This window comes from Doryrhamphus excisus, chromosome 6 (assembly GCF_030265055.1).
Source record: "Doryrhamphus excisus isolate RoL2022-K1 chromosome 6, RoL_Dexc_1.0, whole genome shotgun sequence".
Taxonomy (NCBI): Eukaryota; Metazoa; Chordata; class Actinopteri; order Syngnathiformes; family Syngnathidae; genus Doryrhamphus; species Doryrhamphus excisus.
The window spans coordinates 10,511,565-10,532,063 of NC_080471.1; the positions used below are offsets into that span (position 1 = coordinate 10,511,565).

The 20,499-nt window shown below is 42.3% G+C and overlaps 1 protein-coding gene across 4 annotated transcripts in view; it reads right to left on the minus strand.

Moving 5' to 3' along the window:
• Window positions 1-20,219, minus strand: part of kif21a (kinesin family member 21A) — a 32,785-nt gene extending 12,566 nt beyond the window's left edge. For 3 of the 4 annotated variants that reach the window (XM_058076675.1, XM_058076673.1, XM_058076674.1), the window contains exons 1-11: window positions 19,886-20,219; window positions 8,576-8,798; window positions 7,372-7,554; window positions 6,706-6,846; window positions 6,500-6,631; window positions 6,247-6,417; window positions 3,630-3,745; window positions 3,366-3,561; window positions 3,101-3,290; window positions 2,967-3,033; window positions 2,674-2,859 (exon numbers count right to left, since the gene is read on the minus strand). In XM_058076675.1, coding sequence (XP_057932658.1) covers window positions 2,674-2,859; window positions 2,967-3,033; window positions 3,101-3,290; window positions 3,366-3,561; window positions 3,630-3,745; window positions 6,247-6,417; window positions 6,500-6,631; window positions 6,706-6,846; window positions 7,372-7,554; window positions 8,576-8,798; window positions 19,886-19,929 — 1,649 coding nt within the window. In that variant the 5' untranslated portion in view covers window positions 19,930-20,219. Of the gene's footprint in view, window positions 1-1,892; window positions 1,956-2,673; window positions 2,860-2,966; window positions 3,034-3,100; window positions 3,291-3,365; window positions 3,562-3,629; window positions 3,746-6,246; window positions 6,418-6,499; window positions 6,632-6,705; window positions 6,847-7,371; window positions 7,555-8,575; window positions 8,799-19,885 lie in introns of all 4 variants that reach the window. The other variant, XM_058076676.1, reaches the window with a different exon arrangement.
• Window positions 20,220-20,499: the final 280 nt, after the last annotated feature.

Genomic DNA, 20,499 nt, shown 5'->3' on the forward strand with positions numbered 1-20,499 from the left:
CGATTGCTACTGTGTGCTCGCTTGCTTGCAGCCCCACCTCGCCTCACTTAGACAAAGAGAAGGGTTCACTCACTCCATTCTTGCTGCTATAGAACCACGTGCACAAGCCTGCAAGCTCCACACAGAGATGCCGCAAAAGAAACCCAACAGAGACCAATATGCCAACCTGAACATATATATTATTCGATAAATCACATCATAAAGCATATGCCAAAGGTGTCCAAAGTGAGGCCTAGCGGCACAATGTAAAAATGAAAAGACCAACAAAAGTACATTGGTAAACACCTCACACCTTAAGAGTCATGCTAAACCGTGCCTTCCTGACCAGCATAGACCAGCACGAAAACAACATATGCTGGCCTGTGCTGGTAACTGGTCTACCCAGCATAGGCTGGTCTACCCAGCAGGGGTTTACAGCTGTAGCTTTTAGCTTGATGAATCACGCTCTCTCTTTACTCTCTCTCTCTCTCTCTGTGCACCCTGGTTTGAGTCCAGGCAGTATATGGAGCTGGGTGGACCAGGTGAGTTAAAGATTTTAATTCTATCATGTTGCAGACACAGCCTAGTTGCTTCCTTCAAAACTGAGAGCAAAAAGATGCACATTAGCGCTGTAGCTCACATGACTTAAAGGGGACCTATTATGCTCATTTGCCGGCACTCTGTATTGAGGTGTGGACTCCTATAGCACAACTACACATGATAACCAGCACACAAAGCTTTGTAGTTCCTCCAGAATCTGCACCTATTCAGCTGTATTTCTTTGGATTTTGTGGTTCCTGTGAAAACAGTCCGTTTTAATGTATTCCACCCACGGCCCACCTCCAGGCACTCTGCTGTGGTTGGTCACACTGGTGCTCTTATTTTGAAGGACGCTCACTGAAGTGTGTTCTGTGTATGTGGAGAATGTAGTTTCGGCTAAGACGAGCTACATTCAAAATTCATAAAGGTGCTTCTTAGTTTTTTTCCATTCAGAACTTGCACGTCACTTACACTTTCCTTACATTAAAGCCGTATAATACAACCTAGTGAAAAAATACTAATCGAGCCCAAGTTGCGCACACACAAACACACAAGCTAACCCCTGCTAGCTTGCACTCGCGCTCTGTGTGAGGAGATTCAGCCAACTTTTGCCATTTCAACCCATTTAGGTCGGGAGGGGATTCTTCAATGTTTACAATGATTATTGTGCCACGACTGAGCGGTCTGCCGAGTAAATACTTCCACACAGGAACGTTCCTTCTCCTCAAGAAGACTGAATTTCATTCCCCGTCACATTTAATTTAATTTTTCAGTATTCGGCCCTTGGAGAAAAAAGCTTGGACACCCCTACTATATGTACTCGCCGGCCACATCATGAGGTACAGTAATGAGATCCAATTCAAGAGCGGTATCAAAAATTCTGCCTTGGCAGAGATATTAATTCTCACTTGTGATTGAGTAGTACATTAATGTTATCTTTGGAAAGGCAGCATGTTTGATGATGTTACCTAGTGTTTGGGATGCGAGGGTATGAAGGGGCAGCATAAGAATGTCACCAACAGATAGAGGAAAAGACAGCAGCAGGTTGTTGTGAAAACTAAACCATCCAAATCAAAAGTGAAAATGAACCCATGCTGCAGATGTGTTGGATAACTTTTATCCAAACAGGATTAGCAATGTGTCATTAATTACATCACCTTTGAAACATGTCTACCTGTAGATGTTTCAAATCAATTTTTCAAATCAAAACCTGGACAGATTTGAATAAAACAGCAACTGAACTTGGACTAAAACCAACTTTTGAAATGACGGGTGACTTAAAAGCAAGTGTGAGATCAATGGTTCATGATGATACGTTAAAAAAGGGGTGGAAGCAGCAGCGGGGACAGTGGGGAGGGTGGAAGCAAACAAACCTGACGTCCTCAACCTCCTCCACCACCTCCTCCCTCTCTCGCTCCTCCAACAGCTGCTGGAGTCTTCAGGGGAGGGGTGTAAGGTCAAAGGAGAGGGAAGATAGATGAGGAAAGGAAGGAAGGAAGGAGCTGTCAGATGAAATCCAGCTTTTGCTAGAATTCAAAATCGACTTATTTATCAAGCACACTTACATTGTGGCTGAACAGCGTTCATTTATATTAAACCCACTGATGTGTTATTAAATGCCTCAAAACAGCTGTGTATTCTGACCTCAGAATTATTTGAAAATACTCACTTGTTCACCTTTGTATGTCACCTTAAAAACATTTTCTTGCCTCTGTTGGTTTGCTTTTTTCAGTACATCACACATGTGATTGTACAGTTATTTTACTTTTGTACATTGGGCCTAAAATCACCCAAAAACTGAAATCCAATTAGGGAAAATGTGGATTTTTGTGTGTGCAAAAACATGTAATGAGTAAATTAAAAAAAATGCAGTTATACATTTAGACACCCTTCAAAGCCAAGATGTGCATTTTTGCGTCATTTGGTCAGTTGATGGCAATGTTGACTGACATTTCCCTCTCCTGCAACCAAACGGCCGTTCATGCTTTGATTGATTAGCTTTTTTCCATCAATAGGAAGGTGGTGTGACTGATCCCCACTTCACCAATTTTCACCATTTAAAAACTCGTAGGCAGTTTGAAATCATGAAAAGCAGAGCCAGTCAAGCTGGAGCAAAACAGACCTATGACCTATGACTTATCTATCAATTATTACCTTTTCTTTTTCTTTTTTTCACGCTTCTTGAGTTTCTCCAGGTCTTTCTTGGCCATTTCAATGATGTCTGATGTTTCCTTCTCGGGCGCCAGCATGGAGCCTGCGTAGAACGACTGGCGGTTGGAGGCGCGCGACAAATTCTTCCGTAGGTTTTCATTCACTGCCTCGCTCTCCAGAAGTTTGGCTCTGAGGACCACACCACGCTCGAGTTAGAGGACTTATTAACACTTAATTCCCAGATCAAAGCTAAAGCTAAGAGCTAATATCATGTCTTCCAGTGTTAAATTATTTACCTGAGGTCTTCAATCTCTTTGATGTAACTCTGAATCATGTTGCCAATTTCCTCGCTGCCTCCTTCACCTGAACAAGAAACAAAAGCGTTACACAGGCATTTACACAGCATTTGGTGGTGATCGTGGTAACCTACCTGCCCTGGCCAGAGCCTGGTTGGCCTGGTCGCTGAGCAACTGGGTGAGTCGAGCTCTCTGAGCATCTATGGTCTCCTGCATGGCCTTCACCCTTACCCTCAGGTTGCTGTTCTCCGTCTGCAGCATGGAGTTCTCGTGGAACATGTCACTGAAGCTCTCCACGCCGTCCTCGCCTGCCAAGCGTTTACCCTGCATGGGATGGGCGACATACATTCATATTAGATATTCTTTTAAAATGAGTGGCAAGTTTAGGCTATCACGAACCGTCTTGTACTCCATCAGCTCCATCTGCAGCCGAGCGATCTCCGTCCTCAGGGCGCTGATCTGCTGGCTGGCCTTGTCCTGGTTCACCATCACCTTGTTCTTGATGTTCCTGGCTCGGTTGGCATACTTCAGAGTGTTGAGCGTTTCCATGAAGTCACGGTCGGACGGGCTGATGCACGCGATCATCACCGTTTGGCTGAAGCCACAAGGACCCTTAGTGTTGTTCAACAGACGGTAAATACTAAGAAAAAAGTTTCCACTAACCTGTTTCCTCCTAATGAGTCCTGCAGAAGCCGGGTCAGTTTGGAGTCTCTGTAAGGCACGTGTGACGACCGCTTGCTCCGGTCGCCCAAAGCGCTGATTACATTCCCTAGGGCAAGCTTTAGGGACACAAGACATAACAGGTAAATTGTAATTGATTTGTCTGGAAAAGTAGATTGAAAAACACACACATACACACATATATACATACATATACAGATGTGTGTATATATATATATATATATATATATATATATATATACATACACACACATCTGTATATGTATGTATATATATATATATATATATATATATATATATATATATATATACACACACACATCTGTATATGTATGTATATATATATATATATATATATATATATATATATATATATACACACACATACATATATATATAATAACATACATATATATATAAACACACACACACATACATACATACATATACACACACACACACACATACATATACACACACACACACACACATACATACATATACACACACACACACACATACATACATATACACACAAACTTTGCTACAATGTAAAGTAGTCAGTGTACAGCTTGTATAACAGTGTAAATTTACTGTCCCCTCAAAATAACTCAATACACAGACCTTAATGTCTAAACTGCAGGCAACAAAATTGAATACACCCCTAAGTGAAAATGTCCAAATTGGGCCCAATTAGCCATTTTCTTTCCCCAGTGTCATGTGACCCATTAGTGTTACAAGGTCTCAGGTGTGAATGGGGAGCATGTGTGTTAAATTTGGTTTTATCACTCTCACACTCTTATACTGGTCACTGGAAGTTTAACATGGCACCTCATGGCAAAGAACTCTCTGAGGATCTGAAAAAAAGAATTGCTGCGCTACACGAAGATGGCTTAGGCTATAAGAAGATTGCCAACACTCTGAAACTGAGCAGCAGCACGGTGGCCAAGACCATACAGCGGTTTAACATCACAGGTTCCACTCAGAACAGGCCTCGCCATGGTCGACCAAAGAAGTTGAGTGCACGTGCCCAGCGTTATATCCAGAGGTTGTCTTTGGAAAATAGACGCCTGAGTGCTGCCAGCATTGCTGCAGAGGTTGAAGGGATGGGTGGTCAACCTGTCAGTGCTCAGACCATACGTCGCACTCTGCATCAAATTGGTCTGCATGGCTGTCATCCCAGAAAGAAGCCTCTTCTAAAGATGATGCATAAGAAAGCCCGCAAACAGTTTGCTGAAGATAAGCAGACTAAAGACATGGATTACTGGAACCATGTCCTGTGGTCTGATGAGACCAAGATAAGCTTATTTGGTTCAGATGGTGTCAAGCCTGTGTGGCGGAAACCAGGTGAGGAGTACAAAGACGAGTGTGTTTTACCTACAGTCAAACATGGTGGTGGGAGTGTCATGGTCTGGGGCTGCATGAGTGCTGCCGGCACTGGGGAACTACAGTTCATTGAGGAAACCATGAATGCCAACATGTACTGTGACATCCTGAAGCAGAGCATGATCCCCTCCCTTTGGAAACTGGGCCGCAGGGCAGTATTCCAACATGACGACCCCAAACACACCTCCAAGACAACCACTGCTTTGCTAAAGAAGTTAAGGGTGAATGTGATGGACTGGCCAAGCATGTCTCCGGACCTAAATCCTATTGAGCATCTGTGGGGCATCCTCAAACTGAAGGTGAAGGAGCACAAGGTCTCTAACATCCACCAGCTCCATGATGTCGTCATGGAGGAGTGGAAGAGGATTTCAGTGGCAACCTGTGAAGCTCTGGTGACCTCCATGCCCAAGAGGGTTAAGGCAGTGCTGGAAAATAATGGCCACACAAAATATTGACACTTTTGGCCCAATTTGGACATTTTCACTTAGGGGTGTATTCACTTTTGTTGCCTGCAGTTTAGACATTAAGGTCTGTGTATTGAGTTATTTTGAAGGGAACAGTAAATTTACACTGTTATACAAGCTGTACACTGACTACTTTACATTGTAGCAAAGTTTCATTTCTTCAGTGGTGTCCCATGAAAAGATATAATAAAATATTTGCAGAAATGTGAAGGGTGGCCTCACTTTTGTGACATACTGTACATACATATACATATATATATATATATACACATATATACACGATATAAATTCACTATGATATCCATCTGTAGATGAAATGTCATTGTAGTATAACACAGAAACCAATACAGTGTGCTGCTGCAATGGCAGAGCTACAGGTACCATTGTTTATCAGACCAGCCTTGTTTCTTCATTTTCTTGTTAAACGAATCGCTGAATCTTCTTCCTACTCCTTTTTGCATGTGATTAATTTTGCATATGTAGCCATGAACATGTTAAGCATGTCTGAAACAAACCAGTTTGTGAATTGTATCTTGTATGGTTTATTCAATTTATTTGCATCGTTTATATTGTATAGTGTATAGTTTAATTTTATTTAGTGTATAGTTTATTAAAAGGGGCATACTATGGTCTAGGTACTGTTACAGTGTTTTAATGCACGTCTTTCAGTACTGTCATGCATAAACACCTGAAACAAACCATGACATATTTCATCCACTAGAGGTCAGTCCAAGGCTATAACATCTCACCAGTCCACAGTTGATGGAGATGCCCTCTTTGGCTCGGTCTCCTGTGGCGCCCGTCCTCTTCAATCTCTCGGAGCCGGCCAAATCCACAAAGTGAAACTTGGCGGTCAGAGTCTCGTACTCGTCCATGTCCCCGTTGCCATTGGAGACCCTGTTGTCAGCTTCATCTTCATGCTGCGAGGAACAACAGGCATGGCAGACAGTATGCCTTAAAGGAGGTTTAGTGTGGTTCAATACAAAAGGTATTACAACTAACATTGTCGGAGGCACAGACGCGGACTTGGCACAAGTGGATGGTGAAGATGGCGTGGGATCGAGAGCTCTGGACATTCATCTGCGTGCTGGCGGTGGTACGAGACAAAGCGCCCAGCTTGAGGCACTGCATCATCTGAAGAGGGGATGGGGTAAATATTAGAGACGTCACTGGACGAGCTGGCTGTAAAAAAATGTTGACTGCTTTACCTCAGCCTCTGAGGACACGGTGCGTGTGGTCACTCCCACAGTGTAGATGCCACCGTTGGCGTCCTCGTGAATCTTGACGTGAGACTTCTGTTTCATATCTCTTGTGGAGTCAAAGAGGTCCAGAACTTCCTCGTTGTAAAGCTGCAAGGATGACACAATGCACAATGACAAAAATGTTTATGAATAACGTAATGTTGTGAATAATGTTTATGAATAACATATTTTCATTTCCTATCCAGTTGTGCTCATCAGGGTCATGGTTGAGCTGGAGTCAATTACTGTACATATACAGACTGACAACTATAAAAATTGAAGAATCTCCAAAAGTCAGAGTACCTGAAAAAGACCCACACAAGTATGGGCAAGTATGGCGGGAGGTGTGGAGATTTACAATTCTAGGGCGGTGGAAGTTTGATTTGTGGGTGTCCACATTTTAGCACCTCTCGTGTTCCGGGTCGTCTTTTAGGAATGCGAATAGTGTCACAGAGTGACGGAGCAACACAAGTGCCTCCCGACATCCTTCCTCGTTAACTCCTCAATCAGCAACGCAACCCCCGCCGTCCCCCTCAGACAGCTGCTGAACTTCACTTGTCAGCTTGTTACGAGTATGGTGTCAATGACACAGCACTGAGCCGTGATGTCTACCGCGTTAAAGTGCGCTGCTACCTCAAGGAATTGCGCGTTGATCTTAAATTCGGGCATGGGGCGACCCTGCTCCTGGGCGGCTTGCCGGCGCTCCTCTATTCCCTTGAAGAGGTGGTGGACAGCACGGGGGATGATGCCCAGTTCATCGTCCGCTATGTTGACATCAAAGCCCGTCCCCATGGTGTACGTCTTCCCTGAACCAGTCTGCATAAAGGCACAACAATATTGAATACAGTGAATCTCCACATTTGTAAATATATTTTTACGGTAATGTAAATAGAAAATACTGCATCAGCTATGAATTCAGCAGAGGGTGCTGTCTCACAAGCCAATCCACTCTGCATGTTTCACAGGAAGATGCTGTGCAAGATGTGATGTTTTGTAACTGCACATTTTGTTTCTTAATGTGTAAAACTGAATTTAGAAATCGTTTAGTAACTGCGTGACAGGCATTTTTATGTGGGGTCTTGGAATGTAACTCCCACAAATAGAAGGGGTCGACTGTTTTGAAATGACAGTGTATGATATGCTGCTTGGTGCAATATGAAGCTTTCGACTTGGGATTACCCTAAGCTTACATAGATACACTGTCATCTAATCACATTTCAACATGAGTTTGCAGTAGTGCAGGGGTGGGCAAACTACGGCCCGGGGGCCACATGCGTCCCACCAAGCGTTTGAATCTGGCCTGTCGGTTGCTTTCTCAGTATTTCAACTTTTAGCATACAAACTGGACACACGACTTGAAAGTTGGATGTCTGCAAAAAAAAAAAAAAAATGTAAAATTAAATTACATAGTTTGATGTTGTCTGACGTTTAAAGTGCTCCCGAAAAAAAGGCACATGAGAAAATACAGCTGATAGTATAACAATTTTAAAAATAAAATTAGACAAATAATTCAAAGAAAATTATAAGCATAAAATAGTGTGTGTGTTAAATATATGTTCGGGCTCACCGGATAATTTTAGTTAACTCAATGCGGCCCACGAGTCAAAATATTTGCCCACCCCTGCAGTAGTGTGAGGTGATCGGTGTGATACTACAGCATATTTATACAGCTCTTGTATTGGCGCCTGCTACATTGTGGCCAAATACTGTACATTATCTCTCCTCTTAAAAGGACCAGCCTTCCCACTCAGTCGCCAGACACCAGTGTGCACGCTCGTACAAGCCACCAAGCTCCGTGGGGGGGCCGGCAGCTGCGGCTCGGCGCACAAAGACTCGCCTGTCCATATGCAAAGACGGTGGCGTTGTAGCCCTCGAAGCAACCCTCAATCAGCTTCTCCGTGCAGGTGCCATAGATGGCATCCTGTTGGGAGTCCATGTCAAAGACGTAGTCGTAGGTGAAGGCCTTGTCTTTGCCCAGGATGACCTGAGGCTCTCCGGGCATCACGTATGTGCAGATGTGACATCCTTCAATCTTCTCCCGGGCCAGCTGAGGACGGATCCTGCAAAGCAAAAGACACAAAATATGACATTACTGTTAATTATGTGGAATTCCATTGCTCTAATGTTCATATCAAGAAAGTCAGGCTTGGAGCTTGACGTTGACAAGATATTGGGATGTTTGAATGTCCATGCTAACAATTAGTGTGCAGGAATTATCATGCTTGTCAACACCATGATTGTCAGTCTCCTCTGCTTGTCTAGTTGCTTAACCATCACACTGATGAACAAGTCAGGTCAATTAAACATTTGCAGAGCATGGCTTTGATGCACAAGCGACAGAAGCTTAACATGGACACAGCCATGGTAGAAGACGGTTTTCATGCTCCGTGCTGTCCTTGTGCAACGTCTGATTTTGATCCAGACAGAAAGGCAACTCTCCTCGCCTGGCTTGGATGAAAAGCACCTGACAGCGTCACCGTCTAGTGTGCATAACAGCCTCATTGTGCTTTCTTGTACAGGGAGAACAATGCTGGGAGTCCAGCACAGTATGGCCTTTGTGTCCATGAATTAGACTCTGGATCTGGACACCAACTACACAGTTCAGTGAAGGCAGAGGTAATGGTCACTCATTGACAAAGACTAAATTATTACTCAAAAGCTTTCAAGAAAACACTATTTGCACAAAAACAGTCAAATGACTTTTGCTTAGGAAGCTAAATTTGAAAAAAGGACAGACGCCTCTGATCGCAAGAATGTTGTATAAACATAATCCTCAAAACCACGTACAAACCAGTCTTTGTTTCTCAGAGAGATTGAACTGTAATTAGCGGTGTAATCCCGTCAATGTATGCCATGTTGTCACCTGAGTGCGCAAAGACGCCTACTGCAGTCCTGAACATGTAAAATGAGCTTTGCTGTATCAACGGAGGGGACGTAAAAAAGTAACAGTTGCCCTCTCTCCTCTATTTTTGGGGATACAGACCGAGGGACAGAGTTGAGGTTTGAGGTCAGGAAAGGTTGGTGTTAAAGTTCATCAGGGTGCAGAGACGTGTAGTCTAGCTTGCAGCGGCCATGAACTGATTGAGATAAGAGACGGTGCAACAAGACATCAATGGTGTGTTATGGTATATTTGTTTCGGACATGCTACATTAAGGAAAACACCCAAAAAAGTGACAGTTCAATACAAAATGTGTTGACTACTGGACTTTTTATGTCATAACAAATGTGTGACATCTTGGAAGGATCAGGATCGGGCCATTTTATAATGTAAGGATCATTTTACAATGCCCATCATTTTCCCACCCCTCTGTGACATCACAAAGGGACGGTTTTACCACACCTTTTCAAACCGAGAGTTTTGAGCCATCCAAAGGCTCACTTCCAAAAGTGCAAACCTCATTATTGCTTAACTGATTCTGTACTCTTGCTGCTGTGCAATGCGAATTTCCCCTCTGAGGGACGAATAAAGGCATGTCTTATGTTATCTTATCTTATCTGAAACTTTGGCATCGTTTAACACGAGAATACAACATTCTAACTACATTTATAGGTCAGAAAAGTGGAAAAAGCATAACATGTCCCTCTTAATTAAAGCGTTTGGCTTCTCAAAACAATGTGTGTTTGAAAGAGAAATACATTTGCAGCAGAAAAATGCCTCCCCAAAAAAACTAAAACAAATGAGACCTCCCAAAACACTCAGCGTTATATTTGTTTCCTGCATATCCCTGTGCACTGTCGCCTGTGCATTCATGTATATGTGATGAAGATGCTCGCATCTTTTTCGTACGCATCTACGTAAACAAGATTATTACCACATCTTCATCACATTTTGTGATGCAAATATGGTACTCTTTTCAACGCATATTGTTTTGAGAAGAGGATAATGAGAGAATGTTGCAACCAACAGCAGATGAATTAAGACATAATCCAATCCAGGAAGGATATAATAGTTATCTGGTTACTATCTATGTAATCAATTCCACCCAAATATGTTTTTATTTGCATTCATTTTGAATTAAATTCAGATGTTGTAGTACTTCTTCCCCAACCTGCACGGCGACACCGTCCTCTTGCAATGCTGACTGCTGTCTGGCTGCAGTCTATACTGACAACAGGTAATAACGCTGTTTGTGCAAGCCCCTGACGTTGCTTGGTGCTAAATTAAACAACATTAGCATAGCTGAAGTGAAAACATTACGTTGCTACTGGACATTTCGTAAAATAAACAAACATCAAATAAAAAACGATCAAAACATTCTGTCTCTACCGGTCCAATCTAAAAAAAAAAGGAAAAAAAGTCAGCTTTAATTATGACATACATTGATGTTGATCAATATATTATAAACATAAATGTAAAAACGATAATAATTATCAATAATTTTTGCAATGCATGGCTGTTTTTCTGGCTTGAGCACCTCCCCCCCAAAATGTGCACATGCCTGTTCAACCATATTGCGACACAAGGAACTAGCGGTGTTTGTTTCTACCTGCTGATCTGTTACCCAAAATCTTTCGAATACTGCTAGCACTAAAACAATCAATGTGTGGTTAACAGAAGTCAAGCTCGTTGGTGTGCAGCAATATTTTACTCCCACAAAAAGCCTCCATGAACTGCAGTGTCACGGTCAACAGTAACTCAAAAGACAAATCTACCAGCCATCTCCACTACTGGGAGCTAGCCTGCAAAAATAAGCCTGAGCAGCTCTTTGCGTGCCGCCCAGCTTCGCTGAGGCCTCGCTGACCTGAGCTCTACCTCTCATCCTTCGCTAATGGAGTGTTGGATGCACACAGAATTCCCAGCTGATTCCTGAGCCGAATAACCATTTTGGAAAATGTGCCTCCCAAATAAACAAGGTTGTGCAAAGTCCCTGTGGCACGCTGATAACAGCTTTGGCGCTTCCTGCAGGTCAAAGGTCGTGGAGCAGGCCGAATAGGGGAGGGAGGGGTGGATAGTAAAGCAAGGAGGGGCGTTGCAAAAACACCCAATGGAGCTGTCAACACGGGCAGGAAAGACTTTAGGACACATTCCTATCCTCTCAATAACCACAGAGCTTTACACTTTCACTTTCCTTGAAGATTAAGACTTGTGCATAAAGGAAAACCTTTGGGGGGAATTTTGCCCATCATCCACAATCATTATTGTATAGGTATACAGTATTTGTACAGTAGACCTACAAATCTGACCATTGACCCCAGGTATCCAAGTTAGATATCCTTTCCAAACTAGTAGGGTGCTTGCTCAAACAGTAACAAGGATGATTGACAGTAGAGCAGGGGTCTCAAACACGCAGCCCGCAAGTCAAATGTGGCCCCCGCCTTGATATGAAAGTTTAATGTTAGTGCAGCCCGCGCAAGTTTGATATGGATGCTGTATGGTATACCCAGAAAAAAATATTACGTTTGATTAATGTTCATGTTAAAGGTTAAATAACTGTTAATAGTTATCCTCCCTATCCGTGTGGAAGTGGTAAGTTTTTGGCTATTTAAGTTTAAAGGAAATAACTTGAAGGCTACCGTTTAGGTCGCTAGCTCTCTAGTTTGCGAGTTAGCATGTGTCTCAAGACCCTGCAGTTGCACAATATGTTGTAAATAAAAAAGTATAAATGTGACTGTAGTCGTGTTTTGTCATGTCTACAGGGCTCTAATAATGCTTTGTTAATTTTAATCTGAAAAAAATAATTTGTCTACCCACCAACTATATGTGGTTTAAGTTTTAATAAGTTTTTATTATTTGCCGTTTTATTATTATTATTATATTTATTTATTTATTACTGATTGATTGATTTTCTTTATTCATGTTTTATCTTATTTTGTGCAGAAAAATAAAAATTAAGATACTTGAGAACAGTGGAATGTTTTATCAGAGCTTTTATTGTAGAAAATCGGAACCAAAGCACTGAAAAAGTTTGTATATTTTTCTGTTTTTAATAAATGTTTTTTTGTTTTTTTTTTTAACCTTATGCGGCCCAGCCTTGCCCAGAACCTAGCTCCAGTGGCCCCCAGGTAAATTGAGTTTGAGACCCCTGCAGTAGAGTGACTGGTAGAGTGGTGCCAATAAAAACAAGGCTGGCTACCTCAAGTATCAGATTCAATAGGGTTCCTGCTTCTACACAAAAAAGTAAAGCTGGGAATTTAACGCAACTGAATGAATGAATGAAAGCTTGACAAGGATGACCCACATGGTAAACATAGATCCAGGTCAGGTGATGTGGAGTTGATCGGTCACGTTTATTGGACGTGAACACAGGACTCGGTTTACAGAGAAAATGCAGCCCTGGCTTCTCTGTCGGTATAAATAACCAGGCGGTGCAAATAAAGCTATTTGTGACCGTCTGCATCCTATTTGTGACATTCTGCTTGAAGCTAAGTTACATCCACCACTATTTGTGGTAGCATGTCTACTTTTAAATCTGCTCCCTAACTGAATTGACACTTCTTTTATTTTTTGCCATGTTAAACAGTACACGGGTTTGTGACCTCAGTTTTTCGTATGGAACCTCTGATTCAGTACAGAGACGTACACGGTACACATTAAATGTAACTAAACATATACGGTACAATGCAGATCCACTGACTTGTCAATTGTTGTTTAAACATTCAGAGAAAATGTTGCAATGAATTTATAAATCATCTGACCCAAGTTGGTTGAGCATTTCAGTTTCTGAAGGTGTGTCATACAGGGGGGCGTGGCCAAAGACATTCAAAGCCAGCTGGTGGTAGACTCCTGACAGACTGTCTTGGTTCAGTGAATGTGAACAAAGCAGGGGCTTCACAGGGGCTTTGGACCGCGCTGTTGGCTGCTGTCCTTGCATGCTGCTGCTGCTATGGACAACTACTAGTGTATGTCCACGTTGCTGACGGTGCCTCAGGCCAGTCCTGTTCCTCACCTGGACCCTGGCCACATTCAACTATGAAGCAGCATGATTTATTGATAAATATAAAATTGAAAATGGGAGATGGGAGCAAAGCTATGAAATTCAAACTAATGTGACTCAAACCAAAGATTTTAGCATCACAAAAAGCAGTAGAAAATGAATGAATGAATGAATGAACCTACTGTTACACACTTTGGTCTCATAACAATGAGCACTTAAGACACTATCAAGTTTCTCTTGAAAAGAAAACATGGAGAATTTTAGACAGAAAGGTGGTAGTCCTTTCAGGAACTCACCCTTTTGCATTTGTTTGCTTGTTACTCACAACACTCACGTGGAGCACTGTGTGTGTACACACTTGCATGCGTCTCATTACGCTAACAAACATGCATGTGCATGTCAATTAATCGCGGTCGGCAAAACTATCATGTTTGTTTTTATTTTTCGTGGAGTTAATTAATTCACTTATTATCGTGACAGGCCTAAAATGTGGGTTATTTTGCAGCCGTGATCGAAAGAAAAGCAGAGGCCAGTGGTGTAACTATGTTAGTTATCAAAGAACTACAGTCTCAACCTCTGATTACATCATAGACGGTGGACAGAGCAGACTACCTGTTTTCATGTATTAGCAAGGAAGTTGTGATAAAAATACATTAAGAATACTGTTGGACTCATGCAATGTGTATTAACACGACAAGAGAAATATACACCAAATGAGGCAAACAACATTGAACAATTTCAACCTTACCCAAAACCTTGTTTCCACTGTATATTTTTTAGACTTGGAGAGACGTCACCTGATCATTCTTACAGTTCTTAACTAAACTATAATAACACTAATAATGTACAAATCAGAATTTTGACCCTGGAACAGATCATTTTCATTCTCACTATTTCCATGGGATACATGGTTTCCAAAGGTGAACAAATCTGAGGTCATCCTACAAGGGCTTGCAGGGATTCCACAGCGTTTGCCATTAGTTGATGTTCTTGTGAAAGAGTTGTTGTAGCAGCATGTCTCGGCAGCGACCAGCTGGCAATCTTCTTTGTTGACAAGTCTTACTGAGCATGTGCACTTTGGCCACAGCGCTCCTAAATCGTCATCCTCCTTGCTCCAAAGAGGGAGTCAGTGTGTGCTGTCAGGATGCGTCCTCATGCAAAAGCAATGGAAATTGTGTTGTGGTTGCCTTGGCAACTAGCTCCGGCTCGATGCACTCTAAGCGGCGTTTCTCCCGTCGAGCTTTTTTTAATCCCTGCTTAGCTCAACAGAGGCCCTGCTGTTCTCGCAGGCTTGTTGCTTCAGCATGCATTTTATCCACGAGAGCCAGCTAGCATGGATAGCACTGTACTTACACAGCAAAGACGCCACAATAGTCTGATGTTCTTGACAGACAGATCAGATGTAGTTTATCCTTCAAGGTGGATGACCTAAAGCAAAACTATCATGACGCAACACATGCTCCTGGCACAGAAGTATTGGGTCAGCTACAGGAGGTGAAATGTGAAGAAAACAGATTTGCTGAGGTCACATGGGCTTGTTCTTCCACAGCAAACTAATATAAATGTGCCCTTATGGAACTTGCATTGTGCACTAAGAACAGAAAAAGGTTGTCCCCAAAGTGTTCCCACAAAGTTTGAAGCAATTGTCCAAAATGTATTGCAAAGCTGAAGCATTAAGGAGTGTTGCTTCTCGATACTTTTATTCACACAGTGTACGTCCAAGGTGTTCTGCCAGGACTTGTTGATCCTGGTCCTCGGCATGGGGCCCACAGTAACAACCATAATGGCATTAAATAGATCTTTAAGGCTTTAGCAGGTTGAACGTAATGCTCTGTCGGCATGCAGCGACTTGCATAAGTGGATACACTGTAAGCCTCGGGTCATTACACTCATGTAGATAACGTTAAAACCAGCCGCAAGACAAGCAAAGCCTTGGCTTAATGAGCCGACCTAAAGTCAGCTGACAAGGAACAACAGCTGACAATGACTCAGGATGTTGGGGGGTAGCACAAGGAAAAACTGGAGGCTTAACATGAGGTGCTTCTGTGACTTCTGCTAAATTTATCAATGAATAAATTGTTTTCATTATAAATTCATAAATTGGTCCATTTTTAATGATATGTAGTATTCTGGGCTCTCGGCGGCAGTAATGACACAAAATATTGAGACATTACATTATATTGCATTACCATAGCATTAAGTAATGATGTCAAGCAGGGTGTGTCTGACATGAGTGAAAAATAAAATGTTCTCCTCCCATCCCATGTGGAAGTGGTAACTTTTTGGCTTCTTAAGTTTAGAAGAAATACAACCAAGGCTATCTGTGAATGGATGGCGACCAATCCTGGCTGTGCCCCGCCTATCACCCAAAGTCAGCTGAGATAGGTTCCAGCATACCCCTGCAACCCTAATGAGGATAAGCGGTATAGAAAATGGACGGCTGGACAATCAAGGCTAATACAGTTGCATGATGTGTTGTAAACAATGAGTAATGAGTGTAACAGTGACTCTGGGTGTGTTATTTCATGTCTAGATGGCTCTAGAAAGTCATAAACAGGCTTCATATGCTCCAACTACAAAAATATTCCATTTAACAACATTGAATCCTATACCGTGGTTGTGTTTAACCACATTAAACGAGGGTCAACTGGATGTAAGGCTTGATCAAGTGATATTACTCTAAAATAGAATTGTCTGTAATAGCTGATATTAAAATTACATTAAAAAATTAAAATCACATTTACTTCTTTATGCATCTGGGGTATAGTTTTATCCACAGGTGAATTTCAAATTTGCTCAATTAAGTGTCTAAAGGGGACCTATTATGCTCATTTTTCAGCTCTTTGTATTGAGTTGTGACTCCTTTAGAGCAGCTACACACAATGACCCGCACAGAAAGCTTTCTAGATATTACAGAATCTGCACCTATTCCAGGTGTATTGCTTCCCACAAAAACGGTCCGTTTTAATTTATTCCACGCACGGCCTGCCTCAACGCGCACCCACACCGCTGTGGTTGGTCACACTCCCGAGTGCTTAGAAGCCACTAGCTGCGAAGCCAATTTTATAGGAGTTGATAACCGGTATAGGAGTTGATAAACAGCAATTTTGTCCAAAGTTTCTAAAGAAAAGAGGTTACTTCAAGACATCTCTCAATGTTAAGTAGCTTTAGCATTTTAGCATCTGTAACTTGTAATGTGTTTTGCGGGACTAACAAAAAAACTCTGGTGGGAAAAGGCTATTAGCAACCCTGCTTCCTGTATGCTATACAGACAACCGCTTTTGCTCCATGACTTACACAAAGTAAACACAGTTAGGACACTGAGTAAATTGTTACTTAGTACTTGCTCTTCTGACTCTTCGACACGACCAAGCAACGTTGCAAAGGCATCAGGCTTCAGCAGCGGTTTATCGGATAGCCCAGTGTAAAATGTCGTTGACGGATTAAAATAAATTTCTTTTGCTGGTAGTGCCTGATGGTAGCGTCTTTAGGAATTGTTGCTCTGTTGTTTTTTTTTAGGAAATGTAAACAAATGTGTCTTTCCCTTACACCAACAGAAACACTTTTTACAAGCCATTGCTAGCAATGGTAAAGACAGAAGCAGACCTTGGGGCAGGGCAGAGAGTATCTGGCCTACAGCCACGCCCATAAGGAAGCCCTCTCCTCTGTGACATCACAAAGGAACAGTTTTGCAGTGCCCTCTGAAACCAAGCGTTTTGAGCCATCCGAAACTTCTTTCAGGGCTCACTTCCAAATGCGCAAACCTCATTATCTGAAACTCTGGCATCGTTTAACATGAGAATACAACATTCTAACTACATTTATAGGTCAGAAAAGTGGAAAAACCCTAATAGGTCCCCTTTAAAGCCCAAATTACTCTACAACAGGTGCCGGCTCCTTGTTATAGCTAATGACTTTGTCATCCTATGAATATTTCTCATGCTTTGCAAATGTTTTGAACAGCGTTGGATGACTGGGGGAGCTGTGGTCTACTGAAAATCCTCATGCTGTTTGTGAGGCTACTTTAAATGCGCAGAGGTTGGTTGTATTAAATGTCACCATATGAAACTTGCGCATGGCTTAGATTCTGGAATTGACTGCTTGTATCGGAGTGCCAATAGGAGAGTTAGATGTAGGTTGATATAATCCAATACAAATTTCAGATACCCGATATTCAATATCAATATCAGATCGGGACACCCTTAGTATGTCTTATTGGAGAATTACATGCCATCAGCTTTTTAATGTTTCATTTTAAAAATCATTAAAGATGATTACACAAAAGCTAAGCAGTTTTATGTTTTGCATTTTGTTCCTTTACTGTATCCAAAATGAACCAATGACCTTAAAATCAGGACACATACCGAACGGTCATTATGATCTATCGTTACACCCCTAGTAGTTTGTTGAAAGTCAGTTCTGAAAATGCTGTTCAAATTCTTAACTGTACAACCTTCAGGGGTGTTTGTTCTGTATGACACAACGTGACACTGAATATGTCTAATTGTACGTTAACTGCAGAGGTTGAGGTCTATTCTTGGCTGTCTTTTAGTCCGAAGAACCTCAACAAAACCTTACAATGGAGAAAGCTGCCCACACGTAGACAGAAAATTGCATCCTTGGAGGAGGAAAAAAAGGACGCAAGTTAAAAAGTGATAGCAAGGAGATAAAGTGGAGAGGTAAAGCAGCGGGGCTTAGTTACTGTAAGTGTTTAACAAAGGGAGCTTTTTTTTGTAACACACTGAATGGTTAACACCAACACAGGAATAACTGAATCCCACATCGACCCCTTACCTCTAGGTTTTGCACGTTCACGAGAATCAGAGGTGCCTCAATTCTCCTTAAATCAAGGGGTCTAGGGTAAGTGCTAAGGGGTGTACAGCCCGAGAAACCAAGTGTGGCCGGGGACCAAACTTGAAACTAAGGGTATAGGCGGAGTGTCCTCAGATTCAGCAATCATGCTGAGAAAAATGTTCATGCCGAAAATAATTGGGCATAATTATTGATATTCACAGTAATATTCACACTAAAGTTTTATTATATTCAATCCTTTGCTACGCCACGTGCATATTCACCATGTTTTGAACTAGAACTAGAAGAAATTGCTTGATAGTGAGTGGAAGCTACATTCTAAGCTATTTCTTCTAAGCTACTGAACTGTACTGTGACGTTCACGTTTTATATTCGCTATCCAATCCCTCATCTAACACAGTACATCATAGTTAAGTCTGTTCGCCACCCTAGTCCACCAACAATTTATATTGTATTCAACAAACAGTATGGATGTTCAGGAAGTGAGCTAAATAAAAGACGTAAACAACATTGTCACAAGTGTACAGCAATAATGTCAGTTTGCAAAATTGTGTTCCTTTTATTCAGAATAAAAAAGATGTTCAACAGTGAACAACGAAATAAGGTAAACTATGTACTTCTTACTTTATGTCTGTATGGTAAGAATAATTTAACATGAACAATTTAACTGTCATTTGCCTACGTCACAGCCAAAAAGAGGTGAAGGGTGATGATGTAATGACAAATCAAGTGGTGTCCCATTTCTTAGTGGCTTGTGCCCCTTGCCCCTGGGTTTTATGGTTGGGGGGGTATGACGAAAGGGAAGGGCTGGGGAGTGGAATTGGGCCCAACTGTCCTTACCGTTAATCTATTATTTACTTAAAATATTATAGGTAAAACTGTTTTTTGTCTATTATCTTGTATTGACAGCTTCTTCTGGGACAGACTTCATGACGACAGAAAGTACTGCGTTATTTTATTCAAATAATACATATTTTAGAGTATTGCTATTAAATGTCACTTGTGCTGTTTTTCTCATTCAAAGTAGTGCCTTGGAGGAAATATGGTGGTCATCCACATGGTGATGACGCTCTTTGTGGTGTCATTAAAAAGGGGCACAACATAACTGCGTCATAGTAGCATTATTTGGTGCAGGGGGATATCACTCAAATCACCTGGAGAGCTCGTCGAACCAGATGTGGGCCAAAAAAAAGCAGGAGGTGTCCAAACAAAGAACTTGCTTCCAACCACATGCAACCAGATGGCGTCGTTTCACTATGACCGTTACATCATCATCACCATCCATCCATCCATCCATCCATCCATCACCACCTGCACCCCACAGCCGGTGTTGTGCCGGCAGGACACAGCTGGAAGCCTCCAGGGGAGAACCACCAGGCCCGGCTGGACCTGCCAGGCAGGTGCTTGCTATCGCAGGCAGGTAACACACGCACACAGATACACATTAAAGTGGACTAACCTCAGCGCCACACGAACCGAACTTTCATCCTGACCAGTCGTCATGGTTCTCCTTCAAATAATCCTCGATTTAAAAAGGAAAACCAAACGAAGCCAGCGTCGGCCCTGCGGAACCGCGGCTTAGCGCCACACGGACGCCGCCATGTCAGCACAAACACGCACCGGAGAAACCTTTCTTCTCCCTACAAAAACGACGTGATCCTGAGCAGACGGCGTGGCGTGACGTAACGTGACGTGTCTACCTGCACCGCCGCCACAGCATCCGCGAGCGCGAGGCGGATACCATCATGGCGTAAAGGCGCACGCACGTAAATGTGGCGCACGCACGCGCCGTTTCCAGGAGCGCCGGTAAGGGAACCGCAATGCATCACTACGCCACGCCTGTGTGGAGTGACGTCATAACTAGAGGTGGTCCACAAAAAAGGTTGAATTATTAACACATTTAGGAAGGAAAAACGACCACTTTATTATATGTTGTGCACATTATACGTGAGCTAATTATTGAATTATATTACTTATTTCTGCTTTTATACTAGCTGTATTTTGAAATTGCTCCAATGGTTGCTTCAACTTGTCAAGTGTTTTCAAAGACGTGTACAAGCACGCCAAAAAACA